The sequence below is a fragment of the Lissotriton helveticus genome, chromosome 6 (assembly GCF_964261635.1).
Source record: "Lissotriton helveticus chromosome 6, aLisHel1.1, whole genome shotgun sequence".
In the NCBI taxonomy this organism is placed as follows: domain Eukaryota; kingdom Metazoa; phylum Chordata; class Amphibia; order Caudata; family Salamandridae; genus Lissotriton; species Lissotriton helveticus.
In genome coordinates, this window is record NC_136067.1 from 1,452,686,749 (window position 1) to 1,452,706,028 (window position 19,280).

At 44.8% G+C, this 19,280-nt stretch overlaps 1 protein-coding gene across 17 annotated transcripts in view; it reads left to right on the plus strand.

The window, feature by feature from the left end:
• STXBP5 (syntaxin binding protein 5) overlaps positions 1-19,280 on the plus strand; it is a 1,512,194-nt gene that overhangs the window by 776,755 nt on the left and 716,159 nt on the right. For all 17 annotated transcript variants that reach the window (XM_078649248.1, XM_078649254.1, XM_078649249.1 and 14 more), the window contains one exon: positions 12,593-12,665. In XM_078649248.1, coding sequence (XP_078505374.1) covers positions 12,593-12,665 — 73 coding nt within the window. The remainder of the gene's footprint in view (positions 1-12,592; positions 12,666-19,280) is intronic.

Here is a 19,280-nt window from a genome sequence, read left to right on the forward strand (position 1 = left end):
CCTCTTCGACACACTCATCCAAAAGGGATTACTCGCCTATCCTGACGGATAGTTTTCCTTCTAGAGTGTCGCCTATTGATGATGTGAACACCTTTCATGATCTCACAAGAGGAGCTCAAAAGCTGAGCATCACCGTGTCAGCTCCTCAGACAACCACATCCATTATTTTCGAGACCCTCCATCAGAGGTCTGCAGCGAGGTGATTGCTCCCTTTGGTCCCAGGTATCATCGAGCTGCTAATGGATATCTTCCTTGCGCCATCATCGCCTAAAGCAGCTTCGGCTTGGATTCTAAAAAAAATATAAACCAGCTGCATCAGATCCTCTTTTCCTCAAATCTGATCCACCTCCGAACTCTGTCTTTCTAGCAGCAGCAAAGAAGACATATGCAGTTGCATCTTCCTCTTCCACTCCTCCTGAAAAAGAGAGTAGAGCACAAGATTCGTGGGGACGGAAGGCTTGTGGCTCTGCAGTGTCTTCTCTTCAAGTGTCCAACGCTGTGGCCCTGCTGGGCCGTTATGACCGGTCCTTATGGAATTCACTAGAGCACTTCAAGGATAAACTCCCAAAAGAGGATCAACAGGACTTTTCTGAGATCCTCCAGGAAGGGGCTCTGGTGGCCATCCAGTTAATCAGCACTGCAGCAGATGGTGCGTCTTTGGCAGCTCACTCTTATGCACGTGGCATATGTTCAAAACGATCTTCCTGGTTACGTTTCACAGCGGTAAAACCGGAGGTACAACAGCGCATCCTGAACCTCCCGTTTTCTGGCACTTCACTGTTTGGTGCACACACAGACGAAGAAATGGCTAGAATGAAAGCCGAATTGGACTCCTTAAAGGCTGTGGGCCTGGAAAATAAAAAGGAGTTTAGGGGGCGATACAGGCCCTACAATCGGAAAAATTACCAACAGAGGGTTCAAACCCCTCAATGGTCACAAAACAAACAGTGCAAATCCCAGTACCAAGGCCGTCGTCCCTTGAGAGGAAGAGGAGGACATCAACAGCAGTCCTCTTCCGCAACAAGAACTCCAGGGAAGCAATGAGTTTCTGCTTCCTCTAGCACCGTTGCACACTCCAGTGGGAGGAAGTATCTCAAGTTACATTCAAGAGTGGCGCAACATAACCAAAGACCAGTGGGTGCTAAATATACAAAAAAAATGGATACACACTAGGTTTTGTGCATCCCCAAGAGACATTCCTCCAGTAAACTCTTGACATCTACATCTAGACCTCCTGCGTCAGGAAGTGTCGACCCTTCTCGAGAAGCTAGCAATAAAAGAGGTCCCTCCTGCAGAGAGAGGAAAGGGACTGTACTCATGATACTTCCTTGTTCAGAAAAAAGACCAACCGAACAAGTTCAGACCAATTCTGGATCTACGTTCTCTGAACAAGTTCATCAAAAAGGAAAAGTTTTGAATGTTGGCGCTCCACCAAATATTCCCTCATCTGAAGAAAAGCGATTGGATGTGTTCGGTGGACCTCCATGATGCGAACTTTCACATCCCAATCACAAAAAGACATCGCATCTTTTTGCGATTCATGGTGGGAACAATACATTACCAGTTCAAGGTCTTACTCTTCGGCCTAAAATCAGCCCTGAGGGTATTCACCAAATGCACGGCAGTAGTAGCGGCAGCATTGCATCCAAGGCCTATTCGTATATTCTTACCTGGACTACTGGCTGTTGGAAGGGATCATCTACTCAAATGGTGCAGGAACACCTTCACATCTGTCTGGATCTCCTTCAGGGCTTAGGCCTGTATGTCAATCTGGACAAGTCAATCCTTCAACCGACTCAATCACTACACTCTCTGGGCACCAACCTCCACTACGTCCGTGGAAAAATGTTTCCTTCGGAGGAGAGATTGTCATCAATGAGAGACAAAGGCAACATCATCCTTCAGGCTCATCAGCCATCAGTAAGGCAGGTGGCTTCCCTGCTAAGGCCGATGGCCTTGTGCATTTTTCTCATACCCAAAACAAGATTGAGGATGAGACCGGTACAGCAAGATCTTGAGGACAAATGGGATCAATCCTCGGGTCAGTGGAACGACCGGATTTTCCTCTCTCCTGCAGCAAAGAAGTCTCTGGTGGCTGTAACCACATAACCTTCTGGTGGGAGCCTCTTTTCACCAACCTCTTCCAGAACAATCCCTGATCACGTATGCGGCGCTTCAGGGCTGGGAAGCGCATCTGGGTCATCTGCAAACTCAGGGCAGATGGACCAACAGAGAACAGACGTATCACATCAATATGCTGGAACTGCGGGCAGTTCATTTACCTCTCAAGGCTTTTCAGCCGTCAGTTCAGTCCGGATCGATCCTAGTATAAACGGACAATACAACCACCATGTATTACTTGAACAAACAAGGTGTAACACGCACTTGCCCTCTGTCTCTCGAATCCCAGGCGATCTGGCACTGGCTGCTAGTCAGGAATCTATTGATCACGGCAGTCCATCTGCTGGGAGAGCAGAACGTGCGAGCAGACATCCTCAGTCGTGACTTCCAAGAGCAAGAAGACTGGGTGCTCAACGATGAAGTGGTGGCAGACATCTTTAATCAATGGGGTCATCCTTTCATTGACCTCTTTGCAAGCGTTTAAAAACAAAAAATGCCACGCCTTCACATCCAGGAACGAGGGGGAATGCTCTTTGGATAGATTGGTCATGGACGTTTGCATACGCCTTTCCACCCCTCCCTCTCATTCCGAAGGTTGTGGCCAAACTTCTGCGATCCAGACTGAAGATGATCCTCATAGCACCGGACTGGCCTCGCCAATGGTGGTATCCGGACCTGTTGCAACTCTCGGTTCGCCCTCATCGTAGACTTACGTGCAGGCCGGACCTTCTCACCAAAATGGGAGGGAAGATTCTGCACCCCAGCATCCCTCGCTCAGCTTGACAGCATGGCTCCTGAAGTCCTGCAGTACAGACATTTGAACCTCCCTCAGGACTGCATGGACATTTTAAGGGAGTCAAAGAGACCTTCCACAAGAACATCATACTCTCAAGTGGAAAAGGTTTTACTTGTGGTGTATCCGTAATGGTTGGAGTCCAATTAACCGGCAAGAGGAGGTAAACTTGCCAAATTTACCCTACTTGGCCAAATCTGGTTTGAAGTTTTCTTCCATAAAAGTACGTTTGGCGGCTATCACAGTATATCGTAAATCACCTAACCAATCTTCTTTCTTTAAACTTCAGGGGTTGAAAAAGATTTATCTTCCTGTCCGACCTCCTTCCCCTCCTTAGAATCTAGTCTTGTCAAAATTGATGGGACCTCCATTTGAACCCATTCATAAGGCCACATTACAACACCTTTCTTGGAAAGTAGCTTTCTAGTAGCAAATACATCAGCACGCACAGTGAGTGAAACACAAGCACTCTGTTCTAAAGAACCCTATACGGTTTTTCACCATAATAGGGTGGGTATGCGAACTCAGTTCCTTCCTACCCAAGGATTTCCATGTTACTCAGACGATTTCTCGACCTTCTTTCTCTCCCAATCCTACCACACCAGCGGAAAGGTCTCTTCATTCACTAGACCTCAAGAGGGTTCTCAAATTCTATTTGGAGGCAACGAAATCCATTAGAAAAGCTGATTAATTGTAAGCTATGGCTGTGTTAGAACAGGCGTCCCAGCTTCTAAAAGATCCATTTCAAGATGGATAATATCTTGCATAAAGTTGGCCTACCAAATAGCAAATAAGCCTCCGTTTGCCTCCCCCTAAAGCTCACTCTACTATGGGCAGGGCTGCTATAGTTGCATTCCTACACAATGCACCGATGGCCGAGATTTGCAAGGCTGCAACTTGGAAGTCGGTCCATACGTTTACCAGACATTACTGTCTGGTTTCTGACTCCAGAGCAGATACCCAAGTGGGCCAGGCCTCCCTGAGGAATCTGTTCCAATGCTAACTTATTGGAGTCTGTATAGGCCTTATGGCTGCTATGTATCTTGATGGTACTCTGTTTACTTGCCCGCAGGATGAGGGGATGGGCTTGCTATTCTATTCATGTGCTTATGACTACTGATGAGGATCCCCTGGAAGAGAAGGATAAGTTACTTACCTGTAATCCTAGTTGTCTTCCAGGAGTTTCCTCATCAAAGTCATAAGCAACCCTCCACTTCCCTGGGCAAGTGAACATGATGCAGACATCTCTTTGTAAAATGGTCTGCGGATATCCGCAAAGAACAACTGACCCAACTGTCACCCCTGAGGCATGATGGGAAGCTAGGGGTCATGGCTGCCTTAAAGGCGCGGTGCCAGTTTACCTGAGTGTTTCTGTGGGTTAGCTTTTCAGCTTTCTACACTAATGTTTCTACAATGCAGCCTATGTGCTTGCAATGCTTTTTCATTATTCCTTGCAGGATTGTGTTTTCTGCTGTATATTAAAGCAGTTTTCAAATGCTTTCTTTCTCCCTGCTTTAGTACAAGAGAATTTCTTGCAACATTGCTTAGCTTGGCTATGGAAGGCTGCATTGTGTGTATATATATATATATATATATATATATATATATATATATATATATATATATATATGTGCGCTCAAAGTGTAAAAACACCAACCACACTCGCGGGGCTTCTGTTCAAGGTTTATTCTCACAATAGTTGCTAGATAGCTGAGAAACACAGGAACAGGGTTCGTGATGCAAGCCTGATTCGTCGTGTATCCTGACGCGTTTCGAAGGCGTCTGCCTTCTTCTTCAGAGGAGGACGAATAAAGTTTTCAGGTAGTGGCAGGAAAAGCCCTTCTTTTATGTTCATAACACGCCCCTTGATGGGCGCCGTGCCTTATGGTGCTTGTATTCCTGCGAGTGATGCTTATCGCTTATGGCGACCGAGTCCTGAATTCTCAATTGTCGGGAAACAGCCATGGACTAGAAACTCCCTCGCCAGCCGTGCAGCGTCATGGTGTATATATATATATATATATCTACATATATGGTTTTCACATATATGTGATGTGTTTCCAGGATCCCGCACATAGGCTGGAATATTCATGTGCTTATGACTTTGCTGAGGATACCCCTGGAAGAGAACTAGGATTACAGGTAAGTAACGTATCTTTACCGTACTTTAGTCTTTATTGGGTCGTTTTAATGCATCAGCATTTAAGAGTCCCATACCTCTATTAGTTCACTAGCCCTCATTGTCCTAGTTGTAATACTATCACATCATTTTCATCTATGTTGTTTTTACTGAATGAATTCTCATTTCCAAACTTTTCTGTATTGCAACAGCATATCCTAGTTTTTGAGCGGTGTTGCATTGAGAATGTTTTATATTGCATCCTGTTGTTACTAACAGTTGAGCCTAGAACTAAATCAAGCTACCAATCCTGAGCTGAAAGTATCTTAGAGAAAACATCCTCGTTTTCATTCTGAGATCCGTTCAGGACAGGTGATGCAGATGCTCTCCTAAAATATATTTAGCATTAATTCTCTTATCCACTTACACTAGACTGGTGACTTAATTGCAGAAAATTCAAATACAAATCTAATCAGAACCAGTCTTCTGGTACAAAATTACTGTGAAATGTACACTATCATGTTTTCAGGTGGATCCCCAACTCCTGTTTTCATCCTAGAAACGTAGGAGGAGAATTAAATAAAAGATTAATGGCCACACTAGAAAATGCTACCTAATACCATGATAGCTTCTGTTGGACTTGGCCCTTTTGGCAGGTTCACCCCTGAACTTTTTGCCTTAAGCTCTGACATAGTGGTAGTGAATTTTGGCCTCTGCGCACTTTAGCACTGTGGCCCAGTGTAAAGTGTGTGCGCGCTCTGACTGCGTGTGGTGAGATTGGCCTGCCCTCCCATAGGAATGCATGGTGGGTATGTGTGTTCATGGTAATTCCTGGTGTGAGAGGAGTGCAGGGGTGAGTTTAGTATGTATGAACTTGTGAGGATAAATGTTGCGCAGTGGTGTACGCAGATTTAGGGTGACTGGTGGAGAAATGCCACTTTTAGAAGTTAGTAAAAACTTACAGGAGTGTGACCCATATACCTGATTAGGACTGGGTAAGGAAGGTGCAATCAAAAAACAATGTCCCAATAGGTAAGAATATACAGTCAATTAAATATGCATGCGCATCGCATTGCTTGCAAGGAAAAAGGAGAACACTCATTGATTTAAGACAAGATATTCAATCATCTTATTTTATGATGCAAAGTCATGGTCAGTAATATACAGTTATAGGCAGCACTGCATAAACTCAATTTGGTGACAACCATATAAAACTTGGTGCTCTACAAAAAGTGACTGTGGTGGAAGTGGCGACGCAAGTGAGAAAGTGAACAGCATGGACGGCGCACTGTGAACAAGGTGCAAGTAATCTACAGTGGGTGGCTCAGATCATGTGACAGAGTGATATCACAGATTAAAGATTTCTTTCCATTGTTTGAACCAGATTAGAAAAGTACGCATATTAATGAGCTGTAAAGTCGACGGCGTTTCGATCCACGTTAGTAAGGATCGTCATCCGGACTTGGTTGTCTGACTTGGGGCGTGCTGCAAGGGAAAGAGAATGTATCAGGGAAGGGGAACGGTAGTCTGGGGTGGAGGGGGGGTCAGATATAGGCAGTATTTACCTGGAGTGGAACTTAGTTTGGGGCGATCAGAGGCGATCGTCAGAAAATAAATTTCAAGCCTGCACGGGGGCACTGTAATTAAAAACGAGGGTAATGGTGAAGTATTACTGGTAAGATGCACGGACAGATGTTATTTAAAAGGTAAACATGGGTTCAGGAGATCGAATATTACTAACCGGCAAAGAAGCACTGGGCGGCCGTGTGCAGTCCGCCGAAGGCCGGCACGAGTCCTGTAGAAAGGGAGACAGGACCGGGGCGATCAAGTTAAAGGTTGGCCGCTAAGCATGTTGCAAAGGGGCGGTGGAAATGGCAGCGTCGAGGGCAGAGGGCTCTGAATATGTTTACCTTAGAGATCTTCGTGCCGCGCAGGACTGAATCCTGTGGTCTGGTGAACGCTGGCGTTCGTGAGAGAAGGTGTATTACTTCCGCGTGTGGGTGGAGACTGGGCGGGGTCTGGGCGAGTGACGGAGGGGGCGGGGGCGTGGTTTGGACAAGGACGTCAGTAGTGGGTCGGGTAATGGCAAGGAAAGACACTTAAGGTTACCTAATCAATATCGTAACTAAGACAGTCTGTGAGTACCAGCATATTTCAAAATGACACTGGTTGCATACAGCCCAGGGGGTATCAATACTTATTAATTGCATCGCGATTGCTCACAAAAGTGTATGTGAAATAAGACGTAGCGTCTAAACATTCAATGGAAAACTCAAGGAGACTCTACATTGTTAACACATGGTAATCTTACAATGTATATCACGGTGGCCAAGGGACAAATACAGCGGGTAAAAAAAGGGGTTAGTTGGGGTTGATGATTGAAGCACAACAGTTACAATGGTAAATAACTTGGGGCAATCGTGCTACTATATAATGATTCAGGCTGATTTGGCATTGGATCGAATGGTATGAGACAAACAATAGACAGTTATTACGCAAAGTTTCTAAGACAAATCATACTATTTATTACATTCTACAATAACGGTCTACTGACTGCCTCGTACCTACCGATTAAACACTGAACCAGCCTCTATCCTTATACAGCAACACAATTACACCATGTCATTATGAGTTACTGTAGAATGTTATAAATAGTATGATTTGTCTTAGAAACTTTGCATAATAACTGTCTATTGTTTGTCTCATACCATTCGATCCAATGCCGAATCAGCCTCAATCATTATATAGTAGCACGATTGCCCCAAGTTATTTACCATTGTAACTGTTGTGTTTCAATCATCAACCCCAACTGACCCCTTTTTTTACCCGCTGTATTTGTCCCTTGGCCACCTTGGTATACATTGTAAGATTACCATGTGTTAACAATGTAGAGTCTCCTTGAGTTTTCCATTGAATGTTTAGACGCTACGTCTTATTTCACATACACTTTTGTGACCAATCGCTATGCAATTAATAAGTATTGATACCCCCTGGGCTGTAGGCAACCAGTGTCATTTTGAAATATGCTTGTACTCACAGACTGTCTTAGTTACGATATTGATTAGGTAACCTTAAGTGTCTTTCCTTGCCATTACCCGACCCACTACTGACGTCCTTGTCCAAACCACGCCCCCCGCCCCCTCCGTCACTCGCCCAGACCCCGCCCAGTCTCCACCCACACGCGGAAGTAATACACCTTCTCTCACGAACGCCAGCGTTCACCAGACAACAGGATTCAGTCCTGCGCGGCACGAAGATCTCTAAGGTAAACATATTCAGAGCCCTCTGCCCCCGACGCTGCCATTTCCACCGCCCCTTTGCAACATGCTTAGTGGCCAACCTTTAACTTGATCGCCCCGCTCCTGTCTCCCTTTCTACAGGACTCGTGCCGGCCTTCGGCGGACTGCACACGGCCGCCCAGTGCTTCTTTGCTGGTTAGTAATACTCGATCTCCTGAACCGATGTTTACCTTTTAAATAACATCTGTCCGTGCATCTTACCAGTAATACTTCACCATTACCCTCGTTTTTAATTACAGTGCCCCCGTGCAGGCTTGAAATTCATTTTCTGACAATCGCCTCTGATCGCCCCAAACTAAGTTCCACTCCAGGTAAATACTGCCTATATCTGACCCACCCTCCACCCCAGACTACCGTTCCCCTTCCCTGATACATTCTCTTTCCCTTGCAGCACGCCCCAAGTCAGACAACCAAGTCCTGATGACGATCCTTACTAACGTGGATCGAAACGCCGTCGACTTTACAGCTCATTAATAGGCGTACTTTTCTAATGTGGTTCAAACAATGGAAAGAAATCTTTAATCTGTGATATCACTCTGTCACATGATCTGAGCCACCCACTGTAGATTACTTGCACCTTGTTCACAGTGCGCCGTCCATGCTGTTCACTTTCTCACTTGCGTCGCCACTTCCACCACAGTCACTTTTTGTAGAGCACCAAGTTTTATATGGTTGTCACCAAATTGAGTTTATGCAGTGCTGCCTATAACTGTATATTACTGACCATGACTTTGCATCATAAAATAAGATGATTGAATATCTTGTCTTAAATCAATGAGTGTTCTCCTTTTTCCTTGCAAGCAATGCGATGCGCATGCATATTTAATTGACTGTATATTCTTACCTATTGGGACATTGTTTTATGATTGCACTTTTAGAAGTTGGCATTTCTGTGTACTGTGTGTCTGCCTGCCTGATGTGAATTGCATGTCTGGCTTGTGATTGACAGGAGCTGAGAGGTGTTGGTGGCTCCAGGAGCTAGGGGGAGTCAGCCCAGTGGTGACTAGAGAGATCTGCAGATGGGATGGAGGAGTTGCACTTGGGACCTGAATAGGACTGTGCCTTCCCTCCACAATGCTGGCTCCACCGCCTGTGGTGCGTCTAATCACTGAGCCCCCACCTGACAAAGGAGAGAGAAGCTGAGCAAAACAAAGTGCTCCAAAGCTCCCCTTGACCAGTTCTGACTGGTATCCCTGGGCCCGGCACTGCCCCTTCATCACTGAAGACCTCTTTGCTGGGATCTTTTTCATCTCTTTATCACCAGGACCTTCAGGACTTTTGGTGCTTCTAGCGCACTGTGAGCGCTGTATTTTTCTTGTGCCAAGAGAGAGGAGATGGCGTTTGCAGCACTGTGCTGCAGGAGGGGAACGAGGGAATCCCCTGCGTAAGGATTCCCCCGCAGTGCGCACGCCGAGCGGGAGCCACCGTGCTTTGTTTATTTTGTGCCCATGGCCGCTTTATACTTAAAATTAGTGGGTGCCCACCCCACTCTTAGGCAGCAAATCATATTTATTCTAATGCCGGAGCCCACCCCGCGTTTCGCCGCCGCGGCCTGAGCCACTTTTGAATTTTTCTCCGGGCCGCTGCCAGTGCGACCCGGAAGACTGGCATAGTTGCCTGGTTGTGGGCCGGGCTTAGTACGCGCCCCCGGAAGTAGCTGGGCCTCCCATGAGCTGGAGGTGACCTTGGTCACTTCTGACGCCAGGTAGGAGCCCACCCCGCACTGGCGACCCAAAGAAGAATCCGGGCGGGGTTCCTGTGAGGAGGACCGAGCCCCGCGTGATGAGGTGCCGCATTGCCACAACAGAGGAGACCGGGAAGTGAGGAATGCTCGTAGGCGGGGCTCCCGCAGCCAAGAGGAGAGCCCTGTATGTGGCAGAGAGACGCCACCAAGTTTTCCCCGACCGGTGGAGAAGTTGGTCTCCCACCACAGAGACCAGAGAAGTCCACAGCGCCTTCCTGAAGTCAAGAAGGGACAGGAGCCCAATCCAAGCCCCAGTGAGTGGGACTGAGGCCGATCTCTTTGCCATGGGGGCTCTCAGACACCAGGGCAGTGTCTGTATTTCCTGAGTGGACCCGCCGTTGCGGGCCTCTTCAACGGAGGGGCATACTTGTTGACCAGAGGGCCCAGAGGGGCCAGTGCCTCCCCAGTTTGGCTATGCTCTCGCAGTTGCCCCGCTTCACAGTGGGCAACTGCCACAATAGGGTCAATATTAGTTATTGAGAAGCCCCGTGGGGGGGGGGGGCAAAGGGCAACGTATGTTACGGCCCTCTTTTGAATTACAGCTGCCCCATCTTGCTAGAGGGAAGCTGCCACATTTTTGGGGCCATGTTGTTTGGAGAGCCCGTGTGCTCCAGCGAGGTGGCCAATGTGATTTAAAAGCCCCTTTCCCTCCTCACAGCTGCGCCGTACCAGCACGGGCAGCTGCAACGTTGGCAAATTGTTTCAGAAGGCACAGTGGTGCCAGGCCTCATTTTAATATTCCCAGCTGCCCAGCAAGAAGTGGGCAGCTGCATTGTTTAGGTTATTCTTTCGTTGGGGGCATGTTTGAAGTTAGGAGTGAGATGCACTCCTGTGCCCCAATCTTTCTCAGGTGCTCAGCAATTAGTTCCAGCTGCAACGTTTAGGTCTGCGCAATTTTGAGATGGCAAGTTGGCCAGGGGGACTGGGAGGTTAGTAGGATGCCAGGTCCTAATGTGATTATATGGTGCTAGGAAATGTGATGTATGTAGTATGATTTACGCACCCTGTTCTATACCTCTAAATGTGTTCTTATGATTATGAGGTTGTTTTGCATATTATAGTTTATGCTAGTGAGATTATGTTCCACTGTGATTTACGCCCCTAAAGTGAGTTATGCTTAGGAGGTTAGGGTCTAATGTTTTTAGACTTGTGAGAAGATTGCATAATGTGGTTATTCTGGTGAGGTTGGCGCAGAATGTAATTTGCGCTTAATGTGATACTGTGCATAATGTAGTTTGTTACAGGTTGATGCTAAGTACAGTTATTACCAGTGGTTACTGGTTGTACATTTATGACATGTTTTACTAAGTTTGCTTTGTGATGGTTCTGACAGTGGTCCAGTGGGCCCTGTCAGGTGTATATAATCCCTTGTAGATATGGTCCAGTGCCAGGTGGCACCATGTATATTATGTGTTTACTATTCTAATGTGTTATGAGAATGCAAAGGCTATTTTTGATATAACCTTGTGTGGAGTTCCTTGTGTAGTGTGCTTGCAATGTTGTTGCTGTGTGCATTCACAAATGCTTTACACATGGCCTCCGGGATAAGCCTGACTGCTCATGCCAAGCTACCAAGGAGGTGAGCAGGGGTTATCTTTGGCGTGTAACTACCTTGTCCTGACTAGAGTGGTGGTCTCTGCCTGACTTTGGCGCAAGCCTTAGCCAACCAGAGATCCCATTTCTAACTGCTTCTCATTAAGAAAGTGTCTGAGTGACCCCTACAGTGATGTACAATAATCCCTTATTTGTTGGCCTAACATAGGGCCTCTGTTGAATACCATGATCTGGACTACAGAATGTCATAGGACTTTGAATCATACATCATGAATTTTCAATAAAAGTCCATTTTTTTTCTAGAGGACATACATATCAAGAGAGAATAACTTGGTAAATTGTCTAATCGAAAGTGTATTCCCACCCACCAGGAGTCAACAATAGTATTACAGAAAGTGCTTACCTTACCATGTATTCAGATTTTCAACAGAAACTTTTTTGTGTACATATGTCAAAGTTTGTGCAAAGGGGAGAAAATGGGAAACAAACTTAGTTGAGAAGCCTCCCACCAGACCTATAGTTTCTTACTAGGAGTACCTCCTACATTGTGATAAATACCCATATCCTTTGCAGTAACATCCCAGCAATAATAAAGAACATATTTACCGGCTAATCTCTTGAAAGTATGCAAGCACAGATCACATACATTTCCAAAGAAAGTAGCATGAAAGGTAGCATGAAAGGTTGCATGTGGCATACCAAAACTGAAATTCACAGACCCCACAAGAAAGTCACTAACCGATAATCCTTGACCAGGCTTTTTGAAGAAGGACATGTTTTAATAAGACTAACTTACAGTGGACAAGCAATGTTCTCTGATATTACCCCTATCCAGTTTCAGAGCTTATTACACAGGTTAGTAGCTTGTTCTTTTTAAATGCACGTTTTACTGAAAGGTAATGACATTTGCTCACTGCAGGACATAATTAAAGAATACAATGGTGTTTTTTATGTGCTTCCAGATTTTCAAGAGCCATATGCTGTGGTTGTTCTCCTCGAAAAAGATTTAGTTGTCATTGACCTTGCACAAAATGGGTAAGAATAAAAAAGTACAGCGTATATGTACACACCCTCTGGAGTTATTTTTTAATTCCCCATGCTATAAATGTGTTGGCCCCTTTTGCTAAATTTGAATGGTATGGTGGCTGCTTTGTGTTTTGTGTCTGGAAATATAGCACAACATTTGGTTGAGATAAAAGAAGCTTCAAAGTTTCAATGTTGTTGTGCCCATCCTCTTCCCTTGATATTAGTTGTATAGTGGCAGTAGTGTAACATGCAACGTCAAACACATTATCTGTCCCATTTCAAACTTGTCTTTAATTTTCAGTTTATTTTTATTATATTTTCCTCCTTGCTTTAATATTTTTCTCATACATGTTTTTTAGCTGATAATTTATTGGACTTTTGACTGACAATCAAACCTGTAGGTTCCTTAACCTTACTATTAAAATGTATGTGTAAAAGATAATTTGAGGTAACCATAGTGTAGATCATTTCAATTAATTTGTATTATAAAAAGTGAATCAAGTAATATTAGTTCCAGCTGACACGCTCTGCAAAAATATCCACTTTTTATATTGATCACTTTGAAATTATTCAGAGCATATCTTGTATCACAAATAGCATATTATCATTGAAAACAAAGGTTCAATCATTGATTATAGTAAATGAATACATCACAATTATTAGTTTCTGTGTAAAACAAAAATAAACATCATCCTGGCTCATTTATGCAGAAAATAATTTATCTAATCCTTCATCTCTTCCCAGAACATAAATATTAATTTATTGAACTATTCCAGCTTTCAAAACCAAAGTACTAGTTGATTCCCAATATCTCCCATACCAAAACTTTATCACAAATGATTTTGTTTCCCAATTAGATAGTGATCTGATGCAGTATATTAATTCTGAAACTGGCATCACATGCCATAATCTTTACACATTCAAAAGTCTGAATAGCAAAAGTGACACCACCCTGAACAGTACTAGAGGGAATACTAAAAGGTGGTTCAAATACTTTTTTCCAAAAGGATAACAGTTCATTTATCCCCAGATACAAAACACCACCCACTAGTCTTCTTATGATTGCAAAATATGTGACAGCTGTCCACAGAACTTTAACATACATCTTGCCATTTAGCTCTTTTTTTCAGTTTCCTGTTCCATACAATATAGACTGGAATTGTGCTTGATGCATCACAACACAACCAAAGCTCTATTTTTCTTCATATTCATCTTTTTTTCTGACATTTCTCCTGGATCCTCCTGTTGGATGTTTTCAGGGCTCTTTCTCTTCTTTTGCTTATGATAGTTCCGTGCCTTCTTATTACTCTTCTTTTCGATCAAGTACAGTGATTTTTGCCAAAGTAATTTTCTGCCTCGTTGCTTTTTTCCTCGTAAAAGGGATCTTTTTTAGAAGACACTTGACGCCTTTTATGTATTAACTGAACTGCAAGGTGTGACTGTCACTACTGGGAGGACTGACACTATCTTAAGACAATCAAGAAGAGCAAAATGAAGACCATCACTGTGTCCTGTCCTTGACGGTGTCTTCTTTTATATACAATATCTCTGATATTCTGCTCCCCTTGTCCCATTGTTCTGTTCAGGATGGGGTGCGAAATCTGCCTTACATACTTTGGACCACTCTCCAATAGTAGAACCATGATAGGCAGGACTGTTTTCCACCATATAGTTATTGTTGTATTACTTCAAGTTCCTCTCCTGTAATTTTGCTCTGGCATAAGTTCAATATGGTCTGTGGGTGACCTCAGGACAACATAGTCTTGCAGGCATTTCGAAATTTGCATGAACTTTTCTGGGATGATGGATTCAGCATTCCTGGCATGAGAACTTAACAAATCTGTACAGGCACTTGGTTCAGCTGACTTAGTGCCGATAACTACGTCTGTATGCTGTGGCCCAAGGCATTGTTCATTTATGTTTTGAGCTGATTCACTAACCCTTGTAACTTGATCTGTATGCCACAGGGCTGCTATGTCATTACGTCTGGTACCAAGCAGGACTCCTTTGATAACATTTTCAGAATCCGCGAGTTTAGTCTTTTACTCCTCCCAGGAAGATCTTAAAAGGAGGAAAGAAGATTTAATTGAGCCATTACCGTCTGCTTTTCTCACCCATCAGACCGCTAACATTGGGACAGGAGTTGCCACCCCCTTCCAGCTCCCCTGGACCCGTGCACATCCTTTACCTCTATTTTGATCACCATTGCCTTCCTGCTGCCTTCCATGTTTAGTTTGTCACCTCCTTGTATGCTCGGAGTGCCAACCTAAGGGTCAGAGAAACCATTCTCATCCTTCCTTCTTTGCCTCTGGTGCCCTGGGTGGATGTCTCACCAGCCCACTTGAATAACTTGAGGTACATCCCCAGGCTGTAAGCCTAGGATCTCTACTGCATCACCTACATATTGGCCAGAGCTGGACCTGCTCTCTACCATTTCCACAGAGCCCTGAGTGGATGCTGATTCCACTAATCTCTCCACACAAGTCTGCACATGAGGGTTCTAGGCACCAATCTGGACACCAAATACCTTGACCGTTTGGGCAAGGTTGAGAAATTTTAATTGCTGTTGGTTGTGACCCTAGTTCCCTCAGTAATGAATGAGGGAATCTATTTTCTGCTAGCAGTTTTGGCTCCCTCAGTGAAGTCTGCAATGTCCTTTAATCCCTCTGTTCCTCAATCAGGCTCTAGAGAATTGGACAAAGCCATTTCTGAGAGGTCATTGTGAAAGTCGCTGAACAATAAGTATTGTACTCCAAAATTCAGTCCAACCCTCAATGCTCGTAACACTCCAATTCAGTCTATCGGAATAATATCAGCTTCCCTGAAAAGTGAGGTGTCACCTTCCCAAATGGACACATTTTGGGGGCACAATGCCTTAACACATCAGTAGACAACGCACAAGTCTGAGTTCTCCTTGTGGCAAGCTGACAGCACCAGCAGGCCAGCTGCACACTGCTTTTATGATGGGAGTTTAGCCAAAACACCTCTTTTGAGACTATATCCAGGATTATGTGTTCATGTTTATCTGGGGCATGCAATAAGCTAAATAGAATTTGGTCTTGTCCCAGATCCACATTGATGCTCCTACCACAAACAGAAGCTGCTATTCTTCCACGCTCTATCAGGCGTGGCTTAAGTCTTCAGGCCTCATTCCGGAGGCCAAGTAAAAGTAATTGACCTCCCTTTGAGAAAAATAACTTGTTTTATCTTCAACATGAAAGGGTCTGTATGCAGTAATATAACATGTGCACTGTCATGGCCATATCACTCCAAACCATGTGGTACTGTGTGGATAGCCACCTCTGTTCCTATTGGCCTAGGCCTTCAGTCTTAATATTCTCTCTTTAGTTTTACTATGCCCTGTGTGCCTATTAGTGGTAACCACATTGGGGCTAAGGCAATTCCCGCTGGGTGCTGACTTCCTTGAATTCTCATTGTTCATGACAAGGTCAGCTCGTCATTAGCACAGGATCAGTGCACTGCATGACGAACTGACCTTGTCATGAGCATGGAAGGGGTTAATGGACCTCTTGCACTTTTTATCAAGAATCAATTCTTTATGACTGCCGCTGTGTGGCTGCACAAACTCTTCTATTATCCCTTCCTGGTTGTGTCATCATAGCAGCCACTCTGAAGGAAGCAAAGTATGATTTTGCCATGACCACCAGGACACTGTTCAATTTTGGGCTTGTAATATGGCTGTTGGGTCATTGTCGACATTGCTAAATTAGCGTGAGCTCTGCTGCCATGATGCTGCTTTTGCTCATGTTACTACATGACTTTATTTCGCAAGACTCTTGTTTGTGCCTTTCACATGAGAACTGTCTGCTTTCTGCGTTCTCTGTCTGTTCCTGGAGTTTAGTATGAACGCAGTGTGCAAGGTCGATAAAAAATGCCCCTTGTTATTCTGTTCTGGTCAGTCCCTAGCACCTAGACAAAATATGCTAACACAGGTGCCGCTGCTGGAAACCCGTGTTTTGATATTATGGGGATGCATGTTGGTACCATCTAGGCGCTAAGGTATGGGGTCTTCTGAATAAGCCCGTAGATCTTCTTTTATGTAATAAAACTTCTTCTTACCAAGGGGAGGGTGGTTAGGCCTTAAAGTCCTTTATCCACTGTCTGCATACAATGACATCCCCCTTTATAATCCATGGACTTGCTACAATGCTAACTGTTTTAGGTTTAAGCGTTCTGCTGCTGTTAGTGGCTCATATATTGCATTATAGAGCACTATAGTTAAAATAAACATTTTGAACTATGAGTGACTCTGTCGATTCTTATTGTGGACAGGTACGAGTGAGTGAACGAAAGGGTACGTCTTGCTAATGCGATTCCTGAGAGAGTCTCGAGTGTTGTGTTCTGGGTTGTCTAATCATTTGTAGCTCCGTGATTATGTAGGAGAGCATTTGAGACACTATAACTAGTCGGTTCTGGGAATTTTGGGTACTGAGGCGGTAGGAAGGCTTATCCCCTATACACTGAGGTCCCGTTTTCCTGCGCATAGTTCTGTGTATGTGCAGAATCCCTGCAATATGGCGCCCCCAACGTTTGGTCTGGTACTTATCTGCAAGACTTTTAAGTAGTGCTTTTGCTTGTCCACAATCCCCTCACTTAGGTTTCCCAAGACATTTGTGACGGTGTAGTCTCCTATATTGAGATATTATAGGTTTTTCAAGCTTGGATTTTAAAAGGTCATTTTTTTTCTTTCTTTTACGCGTTGTTGTGCTACCGCTCATAGGTTGTTATTCTCTTCTATTGATTATGGAGGTGGCCATAGTGGCTCCTAACCGTGCTCCGGTTACCGCTTATTTGACTTAACATGGAGTCCCTAATGCCGGTGCTGATCTTATCTTTGTTGTCCAAGCAGATGCTGCACATCGCTTCGAGGTATTTTCCTCTTGGGTCACATTTCCGGCAGTGGATGGAAATGATAATTTCTTTAACAAATAAGCTGCCACCGCACTTCTGCTGGATTATGAGACTTGTAGATCTCTTGAAGTTCCATTAACGGCTTGGCAACACACCACATGTTTTAATGGCGCCCTTCCCCACCCTTTGACAGCTGTCCGTTTAGGCCCCTTATTGATTGATGGGGCCACATGTCCCATTTTGGCTGGGTGTACCTGCATCCAAATTATTTTAATGTTACGGTCGCAGAGGTACGCATATTACATTCTTCATTAATACATGTACATAGAGCTGTTATACAGTTCATGTCGAGCAACATGCAGGTGGGACCACCTGGAGTTGCTGCACAACCACCTGGACCTGGTGGGATCGTTATCAGTCCTGTCATGATTAATTCAGTGATGGGCAAGCGTCTGCAAAATAAGGATGAGCTTCCTTATTGGCTTGCTGAAAAATGTGGGCAATTCAAAGCTGTTTTTCCAAATGCCACAACTGTGGAGAAACACAGGATTCTGACCATGAGCTTACCTAAAGACCTTGTTTCCGAGTTAGCTGATTGTAACACTTGGGGTGGAGTGTTTGCAGTGGTATCTTCAATGTGTTTCGGCACCCCCTCAATGACCGTTCTCTATTCCGTGATAAAACCTGTTCAGGATGAACATGGGGCCGAGGCGGCCCTGGAGTAGGCAATGAGACTGGTGGGAGTGTTCGCATTGTATGTGATATGGTTCTTGCTAATGTGAAGGATGAAGCTGTAAGCTTACAAGTGGCACAACGCATGGAGGCTTTTGCTGACGCAGACAAACAGCGCAAATTACAAAAGATTATTTCTAAAGCTTATAAAACCTTAGGGCGCAAAAGTCTGGGAATTAACCCTTTTACTCTGGCTCAAACTCAACAAAAAGCCCAAACTGATAAGGATGGGCGCCCGTTCTTTCCTAAAAAGAGCTGGGGAAATAAAAAACATGGGAAACCACTACAGAAGCAGGGTTTACGTGCTGGTTCACCAACACCTGATTCTTCTAGGCGTACATATGATTTGTGTGAAAATTAAGACTCCTGATAGATTCCAAGTCCCCAATCAGCACTCTCCTGGTTCTTTGCAGGACACATCGGACTCTCAAGTTGGTGGCGGGGAGTGCCAGGTTTGATGTAAAAGCCAAACAAGAGGGACTGCCTAGTTTTCGACCCCGTATCAAAAAAGGAAAGTATGCCTCAGACGGTGAGAACGCTACACCTAGACTGGACATGGGCAGTGACTCTGCTACACAGCGCAGCAGAGGTTGCCATAGTGCGGGAGGCACTGTGTACCTGTCTGGAGGCGAGAGCAACCTATACATGTACTACAGTAGAAACTGCAGACACTTGAGTTGCACCCCCGGATAGACTCTATGAAATTGTCTTCCAAATTGAGGGTGATATACAGCGTACAATTACAATGGTTTTCTGGGAAAATCTCACCTCTTCGTCTAACATGTTGTTGGCGGTGGCGGATTGGCCTCCACCATTTGTTTTGGCTGCTTCTAGAGGGAAGGACGTGATACTTTCGAGTTTTTCACGTTGCGTCCCTGAGGAGGCTAAACAGGCTTATGCATCTGAGTGGGCATTGGCCCGTGCCCCAGCGGTGTACTATAATCAAGTGGGCTGGGATAAAGATTCACGGCCCATGAAATACCATTATGGTCTATGCCACAACCGCAATACTCACTCAGA